Source organism: Geotrypetes seraphini, chromosome 7 (genome assembly GCF_902459505.1).
Source record: "Geotrypetes seraphini chromosome 7, aGeoSer1.1, whole genome shotgun sequence".
NCBI classification, from domain to species: domain Eukaryota; kingdom Metazoa; phylum Chordata; class Amphibia; order Gymnophiona; family Dermophiidae; genus Geotrypetes; species Geotrypetes seraphini.
Window position 1 is genome coordinate 39,461,446 of NC_047090.1, and position 26,593 is coordinate 39,488,038.

General features: G+C 41.9%; 1 protein-coding gene across 1 annotated transcript in view; it reads right to left on the reverse strand.

The window, feature by feature from the left end:
- Positions 1-26,593, reverse strand: part of SYT1 (synaptotagmin 1) — a 656,423-nt gene that overhangs the window by 151,954 nt on the left and 477,876 nt on the right. The window contains exons 6-7 of the mRNA XM_033951677.1: positions 26,052-26,219; positions 11,844-12,011 (exon numbers count right to left, since the gene is read on the reverse strand). Of these exons, the coding sequence (XP_033807568.1) occupies positions 11,844-12,011; positions 26,052-26,219 (336 nt within the window). The remainder of the gene's footprint in view (positions 1-11,843; positions 12,012-26,051; positions 26,220-26,593) is intronic.

Below are 26,593 nucleotides of genomic sequence, written 5' to 3' on the forward strand. Positions count from 1 at the left end.
ATTTGAAGTGGCAGCATCGATTGACCTGCGTCATCTCCCACTACTGTCAATAGTTCGACCACTGAGAATGTCCTTGGGGTATCTCAGAAGATGTTAAGAAAGAAGAGGCCAAAAAAGTAGCCCAAATACGCTAAACTTTATTCAAAGACCAGTACCCAGTCTCTTCTCCTATACCACTCAACGCAAGACATCCTGCCTGCATTAGGGGGCCCTTTTATTAAGGCGCGCTAACCCAGTGGAGGACCACCAGGCCAGTCGGGTTTTCAGGCTAGCCCTAATGAATATGCATGAGAGAGATTTGCATATAATGGAAGCGACAGGCATGCAAATCTGCTGCATGCATATTCATTAGGGCTAGCCTGAAAACCCGACTGGCCTGGCAGTCCTCCAGGACAGGGTTGGGAACCACTGCGCTAACCGATTTAGTGTGTACTACAGATTAGTGTGCGCTAAATGCTGAGACACCCATAGCATATAAAAGGATGCCTTAGCGCACGCCGAATCGTTTTTTCGCGCCTTAATAAAAGGACCCCTCTCTGAGCATCGGAGCAGCATGGAGCATTCAGTGTGGCTCCCTGCGTTAATAACTGCTATTGCGGTGTAGTATAATGGGGGATAAATCCGGAGGATGTAAATTCCTACCTAAAGAGATTGCAAAAACCTCCCTTTCCAAAATAAATTCACACTAGCAACTTAAACGGTACACTGCCTATATCTGGAGCAGCACGGATTCGATTAATGCCTGCTGATCTACGTTCAAAATAAGTCAGAAAAGGCAGAGGGTGCTTTGAAGCAGAGGACCAAGGTAAAGAAGAAAAAAAAAAAAAGCCTATTGAATACCTAATGTGACTTCTGTCTTGCAAATGAAGCCTTTGAAACAGCGAACTCCAGTGTGGATAGCACTATTTATGGTCCAGCATAAAAAACACCCCAAAACCCCACAAACTTAACATGACAAGTTTCCCAAGGGAGAGACAAAACCGATATGTTAAGTAGCGGAGCTTCAAATTTATGTAAACTTAGTTGACTTTGAACTTGAATAGACAAAACAGATTACCAATACGCTTTTTGGCTGTGTGCGTTGGCTTAAAATTATTATTCAGCACAGGCCGGACAACACACAGCGGTTATGTGATGGGCTTAATTTCTCAAGGGAGAAAAAGACCATAATTATCCTTTTTCCTGCTTACAGCATGACATATGGTCCAAAAATGGATTTTGCTAACAGCTTTGGTGAGATCTTCTAGGCAACTAGTTCGAGATAAGGAGCGCACCATGGAATTATAAACTATAAATCAACAAAAACAAATGTTGCATTGCCCCTGAAGCTACTAATATGATTTTTTTGTTTTGCAGTCACTCATGATGTTACTCTCTCTCTCTGTTTTTTTCAATATAATTTATTTTTCTTTATGGTTATTTGATATACCGCCTTTGCTCACAGATATCAAAGTGGTTTACAATACATTGAACAGTAAGCGGCTACTCTATGTAATTTCCCTATCTGTCCCAGCGGCCCATGGGTTAACATAGGATGATACTAGAGCCTTGAGATGCTGCTGTTGTACTTTCATGAGATTATTTTGAGTTTCTGAAGGGAGGGGCTTCTGCACTTATTCAATTATGCACGGACACACTGTACTGCATGATACTTTTTCCTCTTTTAATTAATTGGTCTTCCTCTAGCTGCCTGTCATATGGCCTTCATCTAATCACATCTGACAACACTAATCTGTCTACATCAGAGAGTAATTACACTATCCTATCCACGTCACTCCCACCATTCTAGGTGCCCAAATTTTCTCTCACTTGAGTTCCTGCTCCTTGTATGACTCCTGGCTTCCGAGCCCTGCAGAATGTCAGTGGACCACATTGAGAAATGGAGGGGGCATCACCTTGTGTTTCTCAGTGCTCTGCTGATTGCCAAACTGCTTGTGACCTATGAGTTGGTTTCTGCTCATTGTTTTCAGTGCCTGATGGGTCTGATAAAACTGGTTTCTTATTCAGAGCTGCCACAAAAGTGCTAGAAAGAGGGATTAGGACTAGATTTCCAGAAAATTCTCTCTGAAGAAGGAAACTGAGCTTCTTCATCCCCTTCTGTCAGCTGCCACTATTATATATACATAGAAACCTATCCGGATTAGTAAAATGCTTAGTACTGGTCCCAGTGTCTCCTTTTCTACTGACTTTCTGTACTGCTCAAATTCTTTACCTCCCTTCATCTGGAAAAAAAAAGTCACTGTTTTGTGAATCACTGTATAGACAATTCTACTACTACTTTCCATTCAGTAGTATCCAACCCTTGGATACTCTTAGGCCAGTCCTCGCCATGCTTCCTTTTTTCCCAAGGCTTCTTTCAATTGCTTGATGTTCATTCCTGTGTCATTCTTGATGGTATCCAGCCAACGGGCTTTTGGTCTCCCCTGCTTCCTTTAACCGCTGACCATTCTGATTAGCACGTCCTTTTCTAGTGAATTCGCCGTCATCACATGTCCAAAATAGGTCAATTTCTGTCTGCTAATCTTGCCTTACAGGGACAATTCTGGGTTTATATGATCAAGAACATCTTTGTTGGTGATCCTAGCTGTCCATGGGATTAGTAGAAGTCTTCTCCAGCATCACAGCTTGAAGGTGTCAATTTTTCTTCTATCTGCTTTCTTGAGTGTCCATGTCTAGTAGCAATATGTTGCAATTGGGAACCCAATGACAGTGATCAATCTTTGATGGTGACTGAGACATCTTTGCACTTCCATATTTGGTCCATGATCACCATGGCTACACACTGCAGTGCTAATCGACATTTGATCTCTGCTGTTGAACTGCCACTTTGATCAATGAGGGACCCAAGGAAAATGAAGCTGTTAACTACTTCTATTTCTTCATTGTTGATCTTTATGTGGACTTTCTTGTTGGCAGTAGTCATGATTTTGGTCAATTTAACTGTACAGGAGAGCCTCTTACCTGGTTAAATCTCCTGAGCTGGGCTATCTAATGTAATCTAATCTATATGAGTCTTTCTATGCCTAATTAGGTTCAAGGTAATGTGCAATTCAAGTGATGAACAAAATGCATAGAAGAGCAAAGGAATAAGAACACGGCATGCTAGGAGGAGAAGAGGGAGAATAAGAAGATGAGTCTTTTACAAGGGAAGTATAGTGTAGACGTTAGAAGTACAGTTTGCATTAACTGAGGATATGATGTTTATTGAAGTTGAACAAACTACCGATTATCAATGGAGTGTAATATCTCAAAGAGAAGAATTTTTAGTTTCTTTTGAAATCTGAGACAATAGGGTTCCGCTTTGATGGTTATTGGGAGGCTGTTCCATGTCTTTGTGCCGATTAGGTGATAAGTGTGTTAAATACGTGTTTGTATTTTATTCCTTTAGATGATGAAAGGATCAGAAGAAGTTTCTTAATGTTTCTGGTCGAAGTGGACCAAGAGTTGATGAGGCTGCGGTTTATGAGAGGTTCAGCTGAGCTTACATATAAGATGTGATACATTATGCATGATATTTTGAAGTTAATGAATGTAGATATGGGCAGCCAATAAAGACTGCTGAAATAGAGTGATATGGAATCATTTTTTTTTTCAGTTTGAAGATTAGTCATATTGCTTTTGAATTAGTTGTAATTTGCAGATGAGGGTGGTGTTTGTAGCTGCCTAAAGGGAGTTGCGGTAGTCCAGTTGAGGCAGTACTATCATTTGTGTCAATATTGTGAAGTGATGACTATGGAAGAAAGGTCTGATCAGTCTGAATTGTCTCATGCTACAGAAGGCTTTTCTCCGCAAGTTGGAGATTTGGGGTTCATAGGAAAGGGTAGAGTCCAATGTGACCCCGAGTATTTTGAAGGTGTTATCAATATCTTGTTTGATTCCTGGAAGCAAGGTGATAACTGTAGGGACTGTTTGCAGGTAACTGTGAAGCCACAGTACTTTGGTCTTTGCTGTGTTCAATTTGAGATTTTTGAGTGTAGCCTATGTTTGTATCTTGTCCATGCTATTGGCAGTTCTCTGGGAGGTGTCATTGGAATTAACTCCTCATCTCAATTGAGTGTATCTGCTCAAATTTAGTAACACTTAACTGGACAATGCCACTGAATACCAACATTATCTGCTCCTGCACTATTCGGTTAGTGCAGGGGCAGCAGTTGGGTAGTTGTCAGAGCCAGTACTTAACTGGTGTTTTATTTAAGAGGCACCCTGGCATCTATTCCTAGGTTTGCTCCAGCATCAGCCAAGAGAAGAACTATCCTGAAGAGGGAGATCTATCTACACTTCACTCTGCCTCCCTCTAATGGCAGACTTTCCCTCTTTTCCCTAGGCTGCTATCCCTCTAGAAGGTTCCTTGGCATTCAATAAAAGACCACAATCTCAAATTCAAAGTCCCACTTCTTTATTCAGCTTAATTCAAATGTATAAACTTCCCTCTTTTTACTCAGAAGACTCTTAGGAAATCTCTTGGTTTCTTCTAAAGAATTAAGAGCATGTCTCCTCCAAAGTGAACAAGGCTATAGAATCCTTGTGCTTTAATTAAGATAAGTGCAACTCCAATAATATACATATAATTTTATGACAAGTTATTATTTTAATAGAGTCTGCATTTAGAATATTGAAAACATATTAAGTAGTTCAGACTGATGATGATATTGGTGAGTCATGAGTTTATAACACCTGTGTGAAACGAGTTACCATCATGCTCTGGTGAGAGAGAGATTATTGATGGTTTAAATTTTTGAAGGTGAACTGCATCTCTAAAGTTAAAGGACTGACAGTGTTGAGCTTTATTGGACTCTTGCAAGGAACCTGTGACCTCGATTAGCCACTGTTGGAAACAGGATACTGGGCTTGATGGACCTTTGGTCTGAACCAGTACGACAGCTCTTACAGTATATTCTTATGATTTTTAGTCTTGTATTGAGGTACTATTGACATATCTGCAAGAAGCCTAGTAATATAGCAAGATAAAGACTAATAAAAGAAAAATCAGCAACAAAATAGAAACTTACATCCTGGTGACTCACTTGAGAAAGGATAGTTGTGTACATTTAGCATCGCTATAAAAATGATAAGATGCAGTAGTGGGGAGCTATAATTGATCTGTAAAGAAATTACCCAATGCTCAATTGTCATTTATTTTTGATGAAACTATCAAGAAACTTTCAATATAATTCTACTACAATAAAACAGAAATTATTATGGCTTATAGCTATAAAACTACAAGTACAACATTTATTTTCCTGAAATAGGTCTCTGACAAACCCCAGATAACAAATGATATTTATCATCAGTAGTGCAGTAAGGGGTGGGGGAGGGAGTCCGCCCCAGGCACTATCTTGATGGGGATACCAGCACCTGCCTTCCTCTCTATCCCCCCTCCCTCCCCCGCTTCTTCCCACTCCTCCCCTGCTGCATGCATGCCTTCACTTCCCCCCCCCCACACTGTATCTCTAGCTCTTTGCCGGCGTAAACAGCAGCTCCAACCTGCTGCTGGCGCCAGCATCGGCTCTCCCTCTGACGTCACTTCTGGATTCCACGCCTAGGAAGTGACGTCGGAGGGAGAGCCGATGCGGGCAGCAAGTTGGTGATGTTGCTTTCGCCAGGAAAGTTAATAAGGTAAGGGGTGGGCGTTCGCGCGCGCAGCAGTGGGGGTTGGGGAAGGGGCACCACTGCCTAGGGCGCTACTCACCCTTGCTACGCCACTGTTTATTATTTAAGTGAAATTAACTTTGAGTACATTGTCCTCTATTTATTAAAGGGCCCTTTAAATAAACTTGCAATTACCGTAGCTTTATTGAAGATTTGACTGCACAGAAGCTGCAAATTAATGCATCACCTAGAGAGGATGCTTCCACTCTTCCTTTTTTTTAATTGCAGGTTGTGAATTAATATTCAGATTAATATGAAAGATCTTAGAGGATAATTCTCTTCAGATTGCATAATGTTTGGCACCAGGACCACAGTTATATGCCTAACGTTAGGTGTGAGCATTTAGACTAGCTCAATGGCTGCACCTAAATGTAAAAAACAAAACCATACATCAAATGTTGTCATGATGTCATCTCAAAAACAAACTTTATAGACAACTCAAATGTGAACAAAAAACAAATTACGGAGGTGACCAGTGGAGTACCGCAGGGCTCGGTCTTGGGCCCGATCCTGTTCGACATATTCATAGGAGACCTGACTCAGGGGCTTCAAGATAAAATCACATTATTCGCCGATGACGCCAAACTATACAGCATAGTAAGTAAGAGCACTTTGCCCAACAGTATGAAGCAGGACCTACTTCTATTGGAACATTGTTCCTCGACTTGGCAGCTAAGCTTCAATGCTAAAAAATGTAAGGTAATGCACCTTGGCAGCAGAAATCCATGCAGAACTTATACACTAAATAGTGAGACCTTAGCTAGGACTAAGGCAGAACGTGATCTGGCGATCATTAGCGAAGACATGAAAACTGCCAATCAAGTGGAGAAGGCTTCATCAAAGGCAAGACAAATGATGGGTTGTATCCGTAGGAGTTTCGTCAGCCGTAAGCCCGAAGTCATAATGTACAGATCCATGGTGAGACCTCATCTGGAGTATTGTGTACAATTCTGGAGACCACATTACCAAAAAGATGTGCTGAGAGTTGAGTCGGTTCAACGAATGGCCACCAGAATGGTCTTGGGGCTCAAAGATCTCCCGTATGAGGAAAGGCTGAACAGATTACAGCTATACTCACTCGAGGAACGTAGAGAGAGAGGAGACATGATTGAAATGTTTAAATATATCACGGGCTGCATCGAGGTGGACGATGATATCTTCTTTCTTAAAGGTCCCTCGGCCACAAGAGGGCACCTGCTGAAAATCAGGGGTGGGAAATTTCATGGCGACACCAGGAAGTTCTTCTTCACCGAAAGGGTGGTTGATCATTGGAATGAACTTCCACTTCAGGTGATTGAGGTCAGCAGCGTGCCAGATAAAAGAAGTTATACGAGCACCTACTAATTGTGGCCAAATTAAGAGCAATTATTTCTTGTCAACATCAATTAACAGCTCATGATTGTTACATGCATAACTACTACCGATTTCTAACTTGCACGTACAACTGTATAGAGTCAGTTAACACCTATTTAGGAGGTAGTATGTGGTCCTGTGTTAACACTGCGTTAGTATATCATGTTAATTGCCAAACACTCTCCATATCCACGCATGCCATGCTTCCTTAATGTGGCTCTATGCTAGGGGTGTTAACCCCTGGATTCTGTATAGTTTGTCCGCAGCTAGACAAGGGTCCCAGATATGCGTGTGTAAAATAATTAGTCAATTAGGTGATAACAGTGAATTATTGGTATTAAGCACGTAATTGACAGTAATTAGGATTTACTCTTCCATTCTATATATAAGTTCATGTAAACCTTTTCCTTTCTCTTCTTATATTTTAAGTTCTTGTAAACCGTGCCGAGCTCCACTTCCGTGGAGAGGATGCGGTATATAAACTTAAGGTTTAGTTTAGTTTAGGCATGGATCCGTCCTTTGCCCTAGGCCAGGGGTAGGCAATTCCGGTCCTCAAGAGCCGGAGCCAAGTCAGGTTTTCAGGATATCCGCCATGAATATGTAAGAGATGGATTTGCATGCACTGCCTTCTTGAGATGCAAATCTACCTCATGCATATTTATTGTAGATATCCTGAAAACCTGACCTGGATCCGGCTCTCGAGGAATGGAATTGCCTACCCCTGCACTAGCCTATAACACATAAGGCCAGATTCACCAACCTGCTCGATCGGGCCCGATCTGGGCAGGTCCGACAAATTCAGCAAACTAAAATATGCAGATGGGGGCGATCGGAGGAACGCCCACATCTGCTGGCACAGATTGCTGTTCTGAGATCCCCACGCATGCGCAGACCATCTATAGATGGTCTGCGCATGCCTGTTTGAGCCGCAATCTTTTTTTTAATATTTTTTAAAACTTTTATTATTAGTTTTTAGCCTTGCGAGCCCGTAGTTTTAACCCACGGGTTAAAACCACAGGCTTGCAGGGCGGGGAAGGGCAGGAGAGATTTGGGGAAGAAGGGCAGGAGAAAACTGAGGCAGTGATGTGTCGAGTTTCAGGGAAGGGCAGGAGAGACTCGGAAAAGAAGGGCAGGAGAAAACCAGGGTAGCGATGTGGCGATTCAGGGCGAGCAGGCAGGAGAGGGTGGCGAGTTGGTTAGAGAGCAGGGCTTCCAGAGTAGAAAACGTTTTTGACTGGTCCCCAACAGATGCTTCTTCAGTTGATCAGCCAGCCCAGTCAGATGTGAAATTTTGTGTTGTGAATCGCGTCCCTGCCTACTTTGCATGCGTTTCACCTCATTTGCATGCATGGATTCGAAGCGGATCGCAGGAGAGGTTAGTGAATGGGGCCCGAGGGAAATCTGGTCGCAAGGGGGTCGAAAAACGATCGGTTTGCTTTGTGAATCTAGCCCATAGCATGCAACTTCAAAGAGAGATGTGGTCATGGGAGGGACAGGGAAGGGTTGGGGATGTTTCCAGAACTTAGGCGTGGTTTTCAGGCTTAAGTGCTTATACCCAAAGTTAGGCAGAGACCCCTCAATTCTATAAAGTCCACTTAAAGTTAGGTGCACCTAGCCAATGAAGGTGCCTAACTTAATTGAATAATAGACTTAATCAGTGCCGATAATTGGCAAACAATACCTCATTATTGAGGTTAATTGGACTTAATTGGAAATCAGGCACCAAATTTGCTAGGCGTGATTCTATAAAAATTAGGTGCCTTGTCCAAAGCGCCTACCTAAAAGTTGGTGTGGTTAGGGGTGGACCCATAATCGTGAACTACTGTTTGAGGTAGGCATCATTGGGCATCCTTAGGTGTGGGAGGGCACCTCAACTTAGGCCTTGCTAGGCATCCTAAGAGTTTGGCGTCAAACTCTTAAATTGTTTAATGTTTTCTTTGATTGGCTATATTGGTCTAAGGTGGTCTACATTTACCCATGGTGGTTAAAAAAACGCTGACCACTGTGTGCTGAATATCAAAAATGGATATTCATGACTGCAATGCTCCCTTTGAATCCAGGCTTCTAAATATGTAAATAGCAGAATCCTGAAATTGCCATTTACACTATATATAATCTACTTATTTAAATACTGGTATTTAGATGTGTAGAAGCTGTTCAAGGCTTCTAAAATTACCTCTTAAATGTACTGATTTACATAAGAGAAGGATTATATATAAGTATTATGACTCAGTTTAACAATTGTTCTTAGCGTTCTAGAGAGATTCATTTTTTCCCTACAACTTTGGGCATTCTGTTAATTGAAATTTGACCCAAGTACATTTGTGTACTATGAGCATTCGTTAAGAGCTTTCCTAGGGTCTTTTCACTTTTAATATCTCTTTCTTTCACATCTAGGCGAGCCATTACAGCGACAGACTTCTGAAAACAGTAGATGTCAGCTTCCTGTGGAACGTAATTTAAAGGAATTTTTAACGCAGTCACTAGATGTCACCCTAGAGAGCAATGTTTGGATTATGCTTCCTGATGGGGGCTGTCAATATTGCCCCACAGCCTACTCAATCCTTACTGGCCAGAGGAATGGCAAATGAGATTGTGCATTGAATTTGGACCTCTATATTAGCCTAAGATCTCTCATCTAAACCATGCCATCATTGAACTAAATAATAAAGAGCGTTATGAGGATATAGCTTTTCTTATTCATCGCAACAGTCCAGTGACTGATGGGGAGAATAGTTTTCAACAGTAATGCAATAGCATGAAAGTTTTGCCTCAGGTCTTTATCTTATCAAGTCAGTAATAAGCAAAAAAGGCTTCATCCCAGCTATCGTTATTACCATGATAAACATCTCACTGATTTTTAAGCTAAAGTAAATGTTATACAAATGCAAAATGAGATCCTTTAAACCAAAATAACAGTTTCAGAGCCATTGTAATGGAAAAATATGTACTGCTGAAGTTTCTACCAGTACAATCATTGACTACTATGTTAATCAGGAGAATGCAGAATTCATATTCAGTTTCCAAGAAAATTAATTTTAACATCAGTGATGGTAGAAAAGAAAGGACCACAGAGAAAAATGAAAGTTTCAGTGTCAACTTCAGATCGAACTACCTAAACAAAGGAAACGCAGTGGTGGGTAGGATACCATTTTATACACAAGAATCTAATTTCATTCTTTGTCTAGGTATTTTTAATGCTTCACTGACCCTATTATAAACTTTTGCATGGAGAGAATGGATTGTCATTTTTAGAAAAAATTAAAACTATCCTGGAAGAGGAATAAAGCTACTTATCTGGAAATCATTTATTTTCTTCTGTTTAAGTATTTTATAGCCTTGATTGAACAAAAAAAATGTAAAAGATGATGTGAGAAACTGCAAATAGAAAAAAAACCATTACAAAGGACTCCCAGTAGAAATTTCTACATTCTTGCATGATTTATTACACGCAATTAAAAAAATTAATCAACCAATGCAAAAGTCCATCAAACTACAGACATCATTTCTTGTGTTATCATTATCAAGCATGATTAAACTGAACAAAAGAGAGTAAAGTTACAATCCATCTTAAAAATCTTATATACAATTAGAAATTCTGAGAAAGACCATGTACAAATGGGTAGATGTCTGATATATCAAGAAAGCCTGGGATAGTCACGTGGGATCTCTTAGAGAGAGGAAGAGATAATGCTTACTGCGGATAGGCAGACTGGATGGGCTATTTGACCTTTATCTGCCATCATCTTTCTGTGTTTCTAAGGACACACTGAACCAACATCAAATACAGAATGTAGTAGCAACAGCAAGAATTTGTCATTATACTTGCCTTCAGTAGCTTATGAGTAGAAGAAGGCCAAAAATATATGTCTGGAAGACAAAATGTAAACTACATAGTAACATAGTAAATGACGGCAGATAAAGACCCGAATGGTCCATCCAGTCTGCTCAACCATACACTCTCTATAAATTAATAATTTAATTTAAATAGTCTTTTTTCTTAGATATTTCTGGTCCAGAAATCCAGAGCTCTGCCCAGTAATGTGCTTAGGTTTTATCTACTGGAGTCTCCGTCAAAACTCACTCCAGCCCATCTTAACCATCCCAGCCATCAAAACCCTCCCCTGTCCGCAACCTCGACCGAAATTCCATATACGGGACACAGACCGTGCAAGTCTGACCAGTACTGGGCTTTGCTCCTTCAATCTATACACATTATTTTCTGATTAGAGATCCTCTGTATTCATCCAATGCTTTTTTGAACTCTGTCACTGTTTTCCTCTCCACCACCTCCCTCGGGAGTGAATTCCATGCGTCAACCACCCTCTCCGTAAATGTTACATGAATGCGACGCAAGCAGCGAAACTGGACCATACCATCTCCAACCTGCTGATAACAACAAGCGAGTTTAAAACTTTTCGCAAAGAAATCAAAACCCATCTATTCAAAAAATTTATACAGATGTCATAACTCTAACCTGGATTCCCCTCAGCGTAACTCCCCCCATCCTCCCCCCCTTCACCAGTTACCCTTCTCTTCAAAGCCTCAAGCATGTCAACTGCTTCCCTAACTGAATATATATACTGGAACTGCACTATCTCCTATTTGTACAGCATCCCGAATTGTAAACCCACAGGAAAAGCCCAATCTTCCTTGCCGTATCCCATTGCCTAAACTGTACTGCACCATTCTTCTTGTAACTCTTCTGGAAATGTCCAGAAGTCTCTTTGTAATTATCCTGGAAATGTCCAGTTGTCTCTTTTGTAATCCGCCCAGAACTGCAAGGTTGAGGCAGAATAGAAATCAGTAATGTAATGTAATGTAATGTAACATTTCCTTACCTCTTCTTTTTCAGCACTTTGCAAGTCCCGCCACTCTTCAGTCACATGACCAAAATCTACTGTATTCATAGCCACTTTGACCTCTCCAATGATGTCATGTTTAGAGAAGCGATCAAAGTCGTACACTGCCATCACCAACGTTTTCCCACCTAATTCAGAATATGGCACCTACAGCAAACAAAAAAAGAGAGACACTGAAAAATAATTCACCCCCACCCAACAATGAATTGTGTTTCAAATCAATTTTGCTCATCAGTCAGTTAACACGCTGGCCAACTTGAGCTATGTGAAAATTATGACTAATTTTTCTGCTGTTCTATTTGCTGAAACTGCAATATGCTATTTGACTGAATAAGGGGGCAGTCCATGCACTATGATATACTGAACACCAAAAACATTGTTTTACAAATAGTGCTGAAACAGAAACTGGGGATCAATTATTTACCTCAAAGTCACTTGAGTCTTGGAGATCACAGTCTCAGGACTGATAATAAAAACATAACGATACATATGATATGCTATTTTAAAATGTTTTATCAGCCTAATTTTACCCCTTTCCTCATATTATATACTTTTGTTTTCTTTCCTATCAAAATATTATATTTCTTTTGGATTTTTGCCTTTTCTGGTCCTTTGCAAGCACTTGTTTTATTATGTTCAACTCCCTTTTAACAAACTTTTATCATTGTAAACTGCTCAGACATTTGAGGTATATCAAGATTAATATAAACTTGAAACTTGTAATTTGAAGCAAGGTCCGTGGGGAATAGTGAGGGCCTCCACCAGTGTCTCGCAAACTTCAGGAAGATGCGGCACACTAAACTTTGTGCTGCGGCTGGAGGTCATCCAGAAATGCGCAGACGTCAATGTGATGATTTCATGTGCATGCGCAAAGGCCCTCCAGACAGGGGGAGAAGGGGGTACTGCACATAGAAGAGGAGCAGTGCCGGCACCAGCTGACTGCCTAAAGAACGTGTGTCTCGCCGCAAGAGGCACGTCCTGTGGGCAGTCAGCTGGCGCCTCTCCTCCTCGCTGGTGTCTCGCAGCACACTTGGAATCTCACCATGACACAGAAGCATGCCGCAGTCCAGAGTCTCCCTGCACAAATAGGGGTGGCAGCGCATGGCAGCTTGAGGCAGAAGCAGGCAGGGAAAGGGGAATGGTATGGTAGAAAAGGAAGGGGGAAGAGTGGGGTAAGATGGGTGGCGAAATCTGAGTCAGGCAGAGTAAGCTAGGCCAAAAGTAGAGAAGAAAAGAGGGGGAGTCAATTGCGTAGAGAGGGCTGGAGGCGCCCCTTCCTCCGCTCCTTCCCCGATCCCCCCCCCTGTCCCCCAAATTATTCACCACCGTGAGTAACAACTTCAACATGCTCCTCGTGACCCCGTCGGCGACATACGTGTGGCACCCGGAAGCTGGAGAGATGATGCAGTTGCGAGGAACATGTTGAAGTTCTTGCTCACGGTGGTGAACAGCTAGAGGTGCGGGGGAAGGGAAGTGTGTGCGCATGTAGTGAGGGGGGAGGAGTGGGAAGAGGCAGAGGGGGCAGAGAGGATTAGGGGGTGCCGGCGCCCTCCCCTCCCCCCTTACTACAACACTGGGAGGAGTAAAGCAGCAGTGGCAAGATTCAAAACAGCAGACATGGCTCTCCCGACTTCATAAACGATAGCTAACATTTCTTCTTTAGGGGCCCTTTTACTAAGCTGTGCTAGGTGCTAATGTGTACCTAAAATGTTTTGCATTAGTTATGACATCTGTGCACTCTTTATTTGTCTATTTTGGGGGGTAGGGGGCATGCCAGAGACAAAGAATGGGCACGGATGTACTAATCAGCTAACATGCTAACATTACCACCGCACTAACTGGTTAGCACATCTGTAACACGGGAGCCCTCAGCAGCTCTTAAACTGGGGGGCGCTACGTTCTTATTTTAATGACTGTTGTGCTAATGCTAATGTTAGCATACAGATATAAATGGAATGCATTTTTTAAAAAAGCCTTTTTGACGGCCACGCTAGAATTAGGCTTAGCACACGGAAAAGCCCCACGTAAAGGCGGGCTAAGTACATTTTGTAACATAGCTGCATTACCTTAGTCCTCTTGAAATGTCCAATTATACCAGAGAATAGTATCCCGGCATTTCTAGTACTGCAGTCTAACACTATCATCAAGTACATTGCAGAAAAGAGCCAAATTCAGGCTAATACGCCAGCTGTTCAGATGTGTTTTGGACAGATGTTGAGGGTGACGGTGTTATTAGTGACATTTTTAATATTCAGCGGGAAATGAGGCAGGTCAGGTGAAGTGGATTTGAGTGGATTGATTGGAAATGCTTAATTGAGAACTTGCTTGGACCTCTACTGAAGGGTTGGTCAGTTCTAATTTTTATTGTATAATTAAGGATGCTTTCCGGACACACTTAGCAAAAAAAAAAAAAAAAATTTGCTTATATGAGAGTGAAAACACAAGCCTGGGCAGGCAATTTCTCCTGTTTATATGCATTGTATGTCTTTATACCTTACAGGGCTAAATTTAAATCTGTAAGTTTGATTTTCAAGGTCCTCAGACAAAATGGGCCAAAATAAGTAAATAACAAGCTAGCCCCTTATACATCGTTGAGACTTCTGAGGTCTTCTCAGGAACATCCCCCCCCCCCCCCCCCCAAATTGTACGATGTGATACCCACCAGCGAGCCTTCCACGCTCTGGAACTTACTCCCAGAAGGGCTGCATCCAACTCAAGACTACCTCTACTTCAGGAATCAGGCTTTTCACCCAAGCCTTTAATACATAGGGTGATTGACTCTAAACTCATTCTGCACCAGGACTCTCCCACTGATGTTACTTCCAGGTGCCACGCATAGGAAGTGACAGAGGGAGAGCCGATGGGGTCGCGAGGAGCACATTGTTGACCGCCGTGAGCTAACAACGTCAACTAGTGGTACGGGGAAGGGAAAGGGTGTGTGATAGGCGGGATTGGGAAAGGAGCGGGGTGGGGGGGTGGAGATGAGGATGGAGGAGGGGGTGCCAACACCCCAGGCACCTCTCACCCTCACTACGCCATTGCTCTCCACTATAGGACAAGCTGTATTATAGAAAAGCTTTAGCGTCATAATTATGTTATTTGAATATTCTAATTTGGACTTATTAGATGCTTCATAAGTGTTATTTCTCCCTTTAAGTAAAGTATATATTTTTTAACTGTTTCATGGTAGTCCTATTATTAAGTTTCAATTTACTGATTTTGACTTTACTTCGTTTGTTGTATTTATGTTTACATTTGGTCCGCTCTCTCTGCAGTGGCATTGACCTTCGCTTGGGTTACGGTCTTCAGATAGCTCGAGTTTAAAAAGTTCCGTCATTAGCGGTGGTGAGGCTTACGGGGAATCATAAGTCTATGGGCTCCTTTTACTAAGTTGTGATAGCGTTTTTAGCGCGCGCAGAATTTTAGTGCACGCTACGCGGCTAGAACTAATGCCAGCTCGATGCTGGCGTTAGCGTCTAGTGCGCGCGCTAAAGCTGCTAGCACAGCTTAGTAAAAGGAGCCCTATGTTCTCTGTCCAGGGACTAGCGCTACGGAATGCTTTATCTTTGCGCCAAACTGACGTGCTCTGGTATTTTAGAAAGGGGATGAAAACTATCTTGTTTGAGCTAGAGAGTTGTGTGGGGACAGAAATCCCACCCATCCCCGCCCGTCCCCACCAGGATCCTCTCCGTCCGCACCCGTCCCCGTCAGGATCCTCTCCGTCCCCACCCATCCCTGCCCGTCTCCGCCAGGATCCTCTCCGTGCCCGCCCATCCTCGTCAGGATGCTTTCCAGCCCCACCCATCCCCGCTCGTCCCCACCAAGATTCTCTCCGTGCCCGCCTGTCCCCGTCAGGATCCTTTCCGGCCCCACCCATCCCCGCCCGTCCCCACCAGGATTCTCTCCATCCCCACCAGGATTCTCTCCGTCCCCACCCGTCCCCGCTAGGATCCTCTCCGTCCCCACCAGTCCCGCCAGATCCTCTCCATCCCCACCCGTCCCCATCAGGATCCTTTCCGTCCCCACCCATCCCCGTCAGGATCCTCTCCGTCCCCACCTGTCCACGTCAGGATCCTCTCCGTCCCCACGCATCCCCGCCAGGATCCTCTCCGTCCCCACCTGTCCCCGCCAGGATCCTTTCCATCCCCACCCGTCCCCGTCAGGATCTTTTCCGTCCCCACCCATCCCCGTCAGGATCCTCTCCGTCCCCACCCATCCCCACAAGGAATTACCTCAATCCCCGCCCGTCCCTATTAAAAGCAGCAATTACTTCTGACAGGATCATCAATTCCACAGTTTCTTTTGCGTTTGCGCTGCTGTTTTCCTTGTGGAATCTCTTTGGTGGAACCCTTTTTTTGTTTTCTGTTCAGGTAATTAACTTATAAACCCCCTCTTTTACTAAGGCTGACGTGTCCATTATATTATATGGACGAACCCTGCTTCCAAAGCCTTCCATCCCCGTGGGAGTCTCGTGGGCCAGAAGGGGGTCTCCGTGGGAGTCCTGTGGGTTAGGGGGGATTCCTGTGGGACCCCCACGGGACCCACGGGATTCCCGCAATCCCCGTTCCCGTGCAGATCTCTAGTTTGAGCGCTTTTTTTGGTGTGAGCCATGTGAGAGTTTGAGCTGGGGCAGTTCTTTTTAATCCAGTTTTTTCTTTGCTGTTTTGGATTTGTCTGCATTATTTAATGTGATTTTGTTCCTCGCTTAGAACTTTGTGGATAAGCAGGTTATAAATAATTTTAAATAAATAAGTAATATAGGATAATGCCACTGGATTTTCTAACAAATTATTTATTTGACCCCATATTGATTGGCATGTCAATGAGGGCTAAAAGCCAAATATCCTCTAATAACAACAGGCAGGGGTTGCCATACAACAGATTACGAATAACTGGAAAAATTGGAAGAGGCTGAATTTACAGCTTTTGGTGGAACTCTTTATGCCACATATTCAAAATGGAAAGGATAATTACTGTACAGCAGGGAAATTTTTAAAAATTTCAGGTTATTTGGGAGCCATTAACAAGATACTGTAAAAGATTGAAATTATTGAATAGAATAAATATTAATTCCCTTTTGTTCATACACGTCCAGGGTGGGGTGGAAATATTTTATGATTTCTTTTGTTTTTGATTAATTGTTGGATATAAGGGAGGGGGGGATATTTGATGAAAGCTATAATTTGATTATATAATAAGTAATGTTAAAGTATAAAATGATTGTATTTTGTGTTATACTTATTGTGAGTTTTAAAAATCGGAATAAAGATTTATAAATAAATAAATAACAATCACTTCATAAAGGTAGTTAATAAATCCCAATAAATAAATGCATAAGAGCAGTTTGAGGCTGAAAAGCAGCTATTGGGGAAGGATTTTGACATAAAACACATTCAGCATTTGAGCAAAGGACGTGTGGGAAGCTGTGTAGTGCTGAAATAGGTAGCAATAAAATTACAATAAGGAACATGGGGCCAACCTGGCTCCAAGCCATTGAACGCATTATCAGCCTCATTAAATTCGTGGTTAATAACCCTTGGTATGTAGGCTCAGAAGCCAGTCAGGTTTTCAAGATTCCCACAATGAATATGCATGAGCTACTTCCATTCCATGCAAATATTTCTCGTGCATATTCACCGAGAAAATCTGAAAACCTGCCCGGCTAGGTGTGTCCTGGAATACAATGAATAATTGGACAAGCGGCACAACAATTGGATATTACACAACCAGCGACGAAATCCTCCATTTCTTATTTTAAAAAAAGGGCTTTGAAGAATAGTGGCGCTAAGCGCTATTCTGAAATCAGGTTTAAAATACTGAGTGGAGTGGAAAGGGTAGATGTGAATCATTTGTTGGTTCTTTCCAAAAATACTAGGACTAGGGGGCATGTGATGAAGCTACTAAGTAGTAGATTTAAAACAAACCGGAGAAAATATTTCTTCACAGAGCATGTAATTAAACTCTGGAATTCATTGCCGGGAGAATGTGGTGAAATCAGTTATCTTAGCAGGGTTTAAAAAAGGTTTGGCTAAATTTCTAAAAGGGAAGTCTATAAGTCATTATTCAGATGGCTTGGGGAAATCCATTGCTTATTCCTAGGATAACCAGCATAAAATTTGTTATACTACTTGGGATCTAGCCATGTACTTGACCCCTGGGTTGGCCACTGTTGGAAACAAGACACTGGGTTTCTTGGGCTTCTTGGACCTTCAGTCTGTCCCAGTATAGCAAATCTTATGTTCTTAAGTAAAGGACAATCAAGCTATTATGACATCACTGATGAGGTTGGCTCTTGGGCATTGGTGGAATGAGGCATTATGATATCACAATCTGAACTCTGGAATGTTGCTACTCTGTATTTCTGTCATGTACTTGGGACCTGGATTGGCCACTGTTGGAAACAGGATACTGGGCTTCATGGACTTTCAGTCTGTCCCAGTATAGCAACGATTTTGTTCTTATGTTTAAATGCTGGCATCAAATTAGCCATTCTGTGCACCTTTATGAAGGGCTCCTGATGTGCCTATGGGCACATGCCCTTTTGAGTTATATGCTGGTAGAGTTAGAACATATGAATTGCCGCTGCTGGGTCAGACCTGTGGTCCATTGTGCCCAGCAGTCTGCTCCCGCGGCAGCCCTTAGGTCAAAGACCAGTGACCTATCTGAGACTAGCCTCACCTGCATACGTTCTGGTTTAGCAGGAACTTGTCTAACTTTGTCTTGAATCCCTGGAGGGTGTTTTCCCCTATAACAGCCTCCGGAAGAGCGTTCCAGATTTCTACCACTCTCTGGGTGAAGAAGAACTTCCTTACGTTTGTATGGAATCTATCCCCTTTTAACTTTAGAGAGTGCCCTCTTGTTCTCCCTACCTTGGAGAGGGTGAACAACCTGTCTTTATCTACTAAGTCTATTCCCTACAGTATCTTGAATGTTTCGATATTGAATGTCCCCTCTCAGTCTCCTCTTTTCAAGGGAGAAGAGGCTCAGTTTCTCTAATCTCTCACTGTTCGGCAACTCCTCCAGCACCTTAAACATTTTAGTCGCTCTTCTCTGGACCCTTTTGAGTAGTACCGTATCCTTCTTCATGTACGGTGAACAGTGCTGGATGCAGTACTCCAGGTGAGAGCGCATGATAACCTTCTCTGATCTGTTCGTGATCAAGTCAGGTTTCAAGTTTATTTTAATTTGATGAGTCGCTTAATTTAATTTTTACTAAGCGAGTTACAACATTTAAAAAAACCCAAACATTTATTTTAACATAATGTTTAAAAATTTTAAAACAATAGATAAGACCAAGAGACTTACACACCAACCGAGACACTAGGTGAAAAAAAGGGCAGAACTACAATTCAATATTTTTAGAGTGCAGGAAAGAATCATAAATGGAAAAACATTGGGAGGGGAGAGGTGGAAACCTGGAAGAAGGTAATGTAAAATTTTTGAACAAAATTTAATGATTAAAAGCATCTTTAAAAAGAAAACTTTTTAAGTTACTTTTAAAATGACTCAAAATATTTTCCTCTCTCAATTGCTGAGGTAAAGTGTTCCAAAGTTGTGGAGCTATCACTGAGAACATATCTTGTCGTCGAGTTCCAATAATTTTCAGGGAGGGAACTACGGTACTAAGAGCTTTTGGCTAGTAGACCGAAGGGAACACGACGTACTATAAGCAATAAGTGATTTATTGATAAATTGGGGTTCATTAGTGACAAGAGTTTTGAATACTAGTAATAAAATTTTAAAAGTGATAGGGTGTTTAATAGGAAGCCAGTGAGATTTGATCAGTAAAAGAGTAACGTGATCATATTTTTTACTATTATGAATAAGTTTAACGGCAGTGTTTTGGATTATTTGTAATCGCTTCTTTTCCTTTTGCGTAATATTTTTTAATAATGAATTACAATAATCAAGTTTGGCAATAATTAATTAATATATTTAATGATTTTGGCTCTAAAAACTTAGAGATTGAGCGGATCATTCGTAATCTATAGAATCAAGATTTTACGATGTTACTTATATGCTCATGGTAAGAAAATTTGTCATCAATGATGACACCAAGTATTTTTAAGGATGATACAAGCTCCAGGTGAGTGTTATCAAGAGTGAAAGGGGCACTCAAGCTTATTCCCTTTTTCCATGGAAACAGTAGAGCTTTTGTTTTTTGTATGTTAAGAGCTAACATGTGGGAACTAAGCCATTGTTTAACCTTCTCTAGCTTTGTGTTGATCTCAAGTATCCCCTTTTTAATCATCCCTAGCATTTTGTTCACCTTTTTCGCTGCTGCCGCCGCACATTGCACAGACGGCTTCATCGACTTGTTGACCAGTACTCCCAAGTCTCTTTCCTGGGGGGTCTCTCCAAGTATCGCCCCGGACATCCTGTATTTGTGTATGAGACTTTTGTTACCGACATGCATCATCTTACACTTATTCACGTTGAACCTCATTTGCCATGTCGCTACCCATTTCTTGAGCGTGTTTATATCACATTGCAGATCTTCGCAGTCCCCCTGCATCTTCACTACTCTGAATGACTTCGTATCATCCGCAAATTTAATCACCTCGCTCGTCGTACCAATTTCCAGATCGTTTATAAATATGTTGAAGAGCACGGGTCCAAGCACCGAGCCCTGTGGCACCCCGCTGGTGACGCTCTTCCAGTCCGAGTATTGTCCATTTACCCCCACTCTCTGTTTGCTATCCGCCAGCCAGTTTTTAATCACCCTCGATTCCATGGCTCGCAATTTTCTGAAGTAGCCGTTCATACGGTACTTGTCGATCGCCTTCTGAAAATCCAGATATGCAATGTCGACCGGGTCACCCTTGTTAATCCGCCTGGAGATAGTCAGAAAATTCACGACAGGCTATATTAGACTAATTGCAACAGCACCGAGTGATTTTCTTCACTGTGCTGCAATGATCTTCCCATACCAGAGGACAAAAAGATATTACTAAAGATAAGTGCAGTTTTTTTATCTGAAAGATTTTGGAAATAAGTATTGATGAAAATAATTTATTGAAAGGAGTTTTTTAGACCAAGGATGTGTTTCCTATGACAATTTCATAATTGCCATAGAAGTTCCCCGAGTTTTCCTCTTGGAACACCGAGGTCTTTTCTCCGTATATTTTGGATACCTGCTAGATTGAAGTCTTTGGTAATGGACTTTAGCATATGAATATTTGTTTTGTGGTTCTATGTTAATTTGTAATTGACCATGCCATTAACAACTGATTTAAAAACAATTTTTTTAATTACTAATTAAGATTAGGCATGGATATCCGTGCAGTACCTAATGTCACCTAAGTCGAGGCGCCATCTAACACCTAATAATGCCTACCCAAAGAATGGAAAATAGGTGTGGTTAATTTAGGTGCCACTAGGTGTCAGTAACTTAAGCCAGGTTGATTGAGAACTGCACCAACCAGCACCTAAAAGCTAGGCGCAGTTTATAGAATCAGGTCCCATATGTTGAGTCTGGTGGTATGAAATTCTTAAGTTAAGATATCTATTCAGGTTAAATGCTTGGATATTTACTTACATTATACAGTTTACAGTTTTATTAAATTTGATAGACCGTCTGACAGCCAAAGGCCGCACCTTCAAAAAGATATAAAAATAATGGAATCGGTCCAGAGAAAGGCGATTAAAATGGTTGGTGGTCTTCACCATAAGGTTTATGGGGACATACTTTGGAGGAAAGGCGGGAGAGGGGAGATACGTATGATAGAGACATTTAAATAGCTACGTAAATTAAATGCGCTTGAGTCTCTTCAATTTAAAAGGAAGCTCTGGCATAAGTGGGCATAGGATGAAGTTAAGAGGTGATAGGCTCAGGAATAATCTAAGGAAATACTTTTTTACAGAAAGAGTGGTAGATGCGTGGAACAGTCTACTGGAAGAGGTAGTGGAAACAGAGACTATGTCTGAATTCAAGAGGGCCTGGGATAGGCATGTGGGATCTCAGAGAGAGGAAGTGATAATAGTTAATGCGGATGGGCAGACTGGATGTGACATTTGGCCTTTATCTGCCATCATGTTTCCAATCTAATCTGGAATTTCTAAGTTGTACTATGTGCTAACGGATTCAAGGCAACTTACAGTCTGAAATTATGGGAGTACAAATTGGTATATTGCTAGTAAATAGGAGAAGATACAGTTCTATAGAGAGATAGGAATTGTTCAGTTTTTGAGTAGTGAGTAGTAGACAAGCTGGTAGGTTGCGTAGTATAGGTATCGATGAGATAGGGGGTAACATCTGAGAACTAATTGCTGGTAGAGTATATGGAGTTGAAGAGGTAAAAACAAACATAAAAAAGAGAACTCCATAATGAGGTAGGCAGACCCCAAAAGGACCCACTCTACACACAACAATATAAAACCCACCCAAACCTTCAAGCCCATATAACACATCACTTTCATCCATGCTTACTCTTCACCCGGGGAGGGAAACCAATGCTAACTGAAAGAAAACCAGTTGAAAAACTTGCTTGTTCTTCTTCATAGACTATAGGGAAAACCTAGATTTATTGTATAAAATATTTGGCTGCAATAAGCATTCTAGATTTTCACATTGACAAAAAAATGTGCGCCCTTTTCATTTTTCACACCACAGGGAAACTGGTAGAGAAACACCTGTTTCTTCGTTCCAAGCAATTAAAAAAAAATTATCAAGATGAAAATCTGCATCAGCATTTTCTGAACTAATCAAAGTTAATTTAGCAAGTTACAGTTCAATGTCAGCATTTTGATATTATACTGAATGGATGAAAGAATATAACTCAAAAGTTAGGCCTTTTACGTCTTTTGTGATTATTAATAAAATATAGTAAGATGGTGTTCAACAAAGCCTGTAGGGGGCATGAGATATATCCCCAGTCCCTTTAGCCCAGACATGGGCAACTCCGGTCCTTGAGGGCCGGAATCCAATCAGGTTTTCAGGATTTCCCCAATGAATATGCATTGAAAGCAGTGCATTCAAATAGATCTCATGCATATTGATTGGGGAAATCCTGAAAACCCGATTGGATTCCGGCCCTCGAGGACCGGAGTTGTCCATGTCTGCTCTAGCCCCACATTCTTCAAGGGAAAGGGAAGCGGGATGGGATTTGAGATATCACCTTTCTGTGGTTATAATCACAGAAGTTTGCATACTATATACCAGGGGTTTCAAAGTCTCTCCTTGAGGGCCGCAATCCAGTCGGGTTTTCAGGATTTCCCCAATCAATATGCATTGAAAGCAGTGCATTCACATAGATCTCATGCATATTCATTGGGGAAATCCTGAAAACCCCGATTGGATTGCGGCCCTCAAGGAGGGACTTTGAGACCCCTGCTATATACATATACTTATTTTTGTACCTGGAGCAATGGAGGGTTAAGTGACTTGCCCAGAGTCACAAAGAGCTGAAATGGAGTCTAGTTGACATACTTTATTTCACGTGGGTGGGGCAAAGAAGTATGTCTGGTTAGCTGGTACCATTTACTACTTTGAAGTGAGTAACACATTAAATGCAGGGGGAGGTAAACTCAATCCGTCAGAGCTATAACCCAGGTGGGTTTTCAGGATTTATAGAAACATGAATGCAGATAAAGGCCAAATGACCCATCTAGTCTGCCCATAAATATGTGCTGTGATTTGAACCCATGACCTCTGGAAGATGAGCACAGGGCTTTTACAGCCTCCCTTGTATGCAAAGAGGTCTCATTCATATTCATTGTGGAAATCCTGAAAACCCAAATGGGTTTTGCCCCTCTCCACAACATTACTGCCTGGTAATATGGACAGATTACAGGCCTAGGTAGGGTTACCGTATATTTCTCTGGGAAACCCCAGACACATGACCCTACCCATTCTGCCTCCAGCCCCACCCTGCTCCACCCAGCCATTTCTGCCTCTAGCCGCACCCAGTTCCGCCTCCAGCCCCACCGCATTCTGCCCCAGGCCCCTCCCCCGCAAAGCCACCTCTTTTCTTCCGGACGAGCTCCAGATGCGTCTGGAGAGCCTGGAGCATGTGCGGGTGTGTGTGACTTCATCCGCGCATGCTCAGAGGCTCTCCAGATGCAGCCGGAGCTCGTCGGGGCTTTCCAAAACCCGGCCGGGAGCCTGGACAGTCCTCTAAAAAGAGGACATGCCCGGGTTTTCCCAGATGTCTGGCAACCCTAGGCAGGCTTTGAGATCTTTAGTAAATATCCCATTAAAGTTGTCTTGATAATAGTCCTTTTCAATGCAAGCTAGTAAAAAGATCCATTAAACAGTACAGAAATGATCTGAACAATTAAAGATTGTCTCTGCACTGATATCTTTTACGGGCGAGGCACTGTTTATGCATTTGAAATTTAAAAAATGAATGCTATTATATATATAAAAAAAAGCTCAATAGACCTTATCATCAAAGATATGGGCAAAACATTTTTTTTAAAGAAACAGTTTTGAGATGGAGAAGTTTTGCACATGGAGTAGTAGTTTTGGCTCCTGGGGATCTATCTTTTTGAGCAGTCACAAAGCAAGAAATTGTTATTTTTCACTCTTCCAGTGTAAGAAGTAATCAGTCATCAGAAGACTGAGCATGTCATCTACAAGTTAATAATTCCATACACTTCCAATAGAACATTAAGATCCGCTGAACAGCATTTGCTGACGATTCCTTCCCTTAAAATTATTAATACTAGACGACAATTGATCTTTTCAGTCACGGCCCCCCAAACTTGGAATTCTCTCCCTAGCCACTTAAGGGAAGAACCCAATATAGAGAAATTCAAGGGTAAACTAAAGAGCTTTCTCTTTAAAGATGCCTTTGTAAATTAGTCATTTAGTCTTCTAACTAATTTTATTTTTTCTCTGTAATTTTATTGAAGTAATTTTTATCTTCCCTCTCCTTATGCATCTCCCTTATTTGTTTCTATAACTTTTAAACAAATTGTAACTCTTCTCCATCTCCTCCCTTATGTTCCTAGTTTTGTTAAATTTGTCAATAGTCTCGTTAGTCTTAGTTTTGTTATTTACTGTATTATTCCCCTTATTTTGTAATTTTATTATTATGTACATCGCTTAGAATTTAGATTAAGCAATTAATCAAATTATTATTAAACTTGAAACTTGAAATATAAGGAAGCTACATGTTTACTTATCAATGAAAAATGTTTATGCTCTCATGCTATTTCAATCAGTCCTTCGAAGTGGTTTGCAAACATCACATATGAGAGATTTGAAACACAGTAGGGTTACCAGACGTCCGGATTTCACCGGACATGTCCTCCCTTTTGAGGATATGTCCGGGTGTCCGGATGGCTTTTCAAAACCCGCCACTTTATCAGGGTTTTGGAAAGCCTTCCTCAAAATCACCATCGGGCAGGAGGGCAACACGATGATGTCTGAAGCGCCCATGCCCTCCTGCCTGACCAGAGCAGACAGCAGGACTGGGGTGTGATGGGGCGTAGATGGGTGGAACTCGGTGGGTCTAAGGTGTCTGGATTCTCAGAATGGAAAATCAGTTAACCCTAGTACTGGGCCTATGCAGAAGAGCTGCGCTTACCAGTTTGGTCTTCTGTGCAGGCACCAGTCACAGCTCCTCCCCCTTTTTCTGGGCTACTCGGCACAAATAGAGTGTATATAATCTGCATGCTATTTCTGCTGAGCATAGCCCATCAAAACAAAATTGCTCCCAACCAAGAAGGTTTGGATAGGTACCTGGAGGACAAAAGGATTGAGGGGTACAGATAGGAGTGGAGGTAGGTTTAGGGATAGGATTAGAGGTAAGTTACAAAATTAGTCTGGGACCACTGTTCAGGCAATAGGCCTGAAGGGCCGCCGCGGGAGCGGACCGCTGGGCAAGATGGACCTCTGGTCTGCCTCAGCGGAGGCAACTTCTTATGTTCTTAACCCAGTATTTTGTTTCTGGGTTGCCGGCGCTTTATGTATCGGGCTCTGCTAGTGAAAAAGACCAGTTAGCACCGAACAGGCGATTTAACCGGCCAGGAGACATTTCTGCTTGGTTAAATCGCTTAGAATATCGACCCCCATTGTGTCTTCTTCCCCTGTGCTATAAAATATTGCATGCCCTCCAATTCCAAGATTTTCTGTGGTTCAGAGAAGCATGTCTGAAAGTCAGCAGCTACCAGCTAGATGTGGCGTTCATCTTTACTGGAATGAGTGAGGAAAAGAATGACAGGTAATTATGCAGTGAATACCTTGAAAGTGAATTGCTCATTGAAGACAGGATTAAGGGTCTTTCTGTGGACTTTGGTCTCAAATTTCTTCTTCTTATCAGGCAGCAAGAAGACTTTCACATAGGGATCAGATGTACCACCCATGTCTAAAGCAGGTAACTCAGCTGCCTGGATAATTCCTACCAAGAGCTTAAAGAGAAATGAGAGACGGAGCAGAAAAGAATTTTAAACACACACATCTGTGGCGGGTCACCTATCCACAATCTTCTGCTATTCTTCCAATTTTTCAAGTTCCATTTCTCTCTAGTTGTTCTGCTTTTTAATAATTTTGCACTCTGGCAGGACCCTTGGCACAGAAAGAAAGCCAAACCTCAGACCTCACAAAACCAATTACTGCAGAAGCAGGATCTGAAAGGGCTAATTCTGAGCACAAAGAACAGCTTTTATAAGGTTGATGATTACTGCTAAATACAGAAATCATTTTAGAAAAGAGACTGCAATCAACTGGCCGGTTGCTGGGGCTACATTTGCATTTTTCTTTTCTTTGACAAGGAATTTGTGAA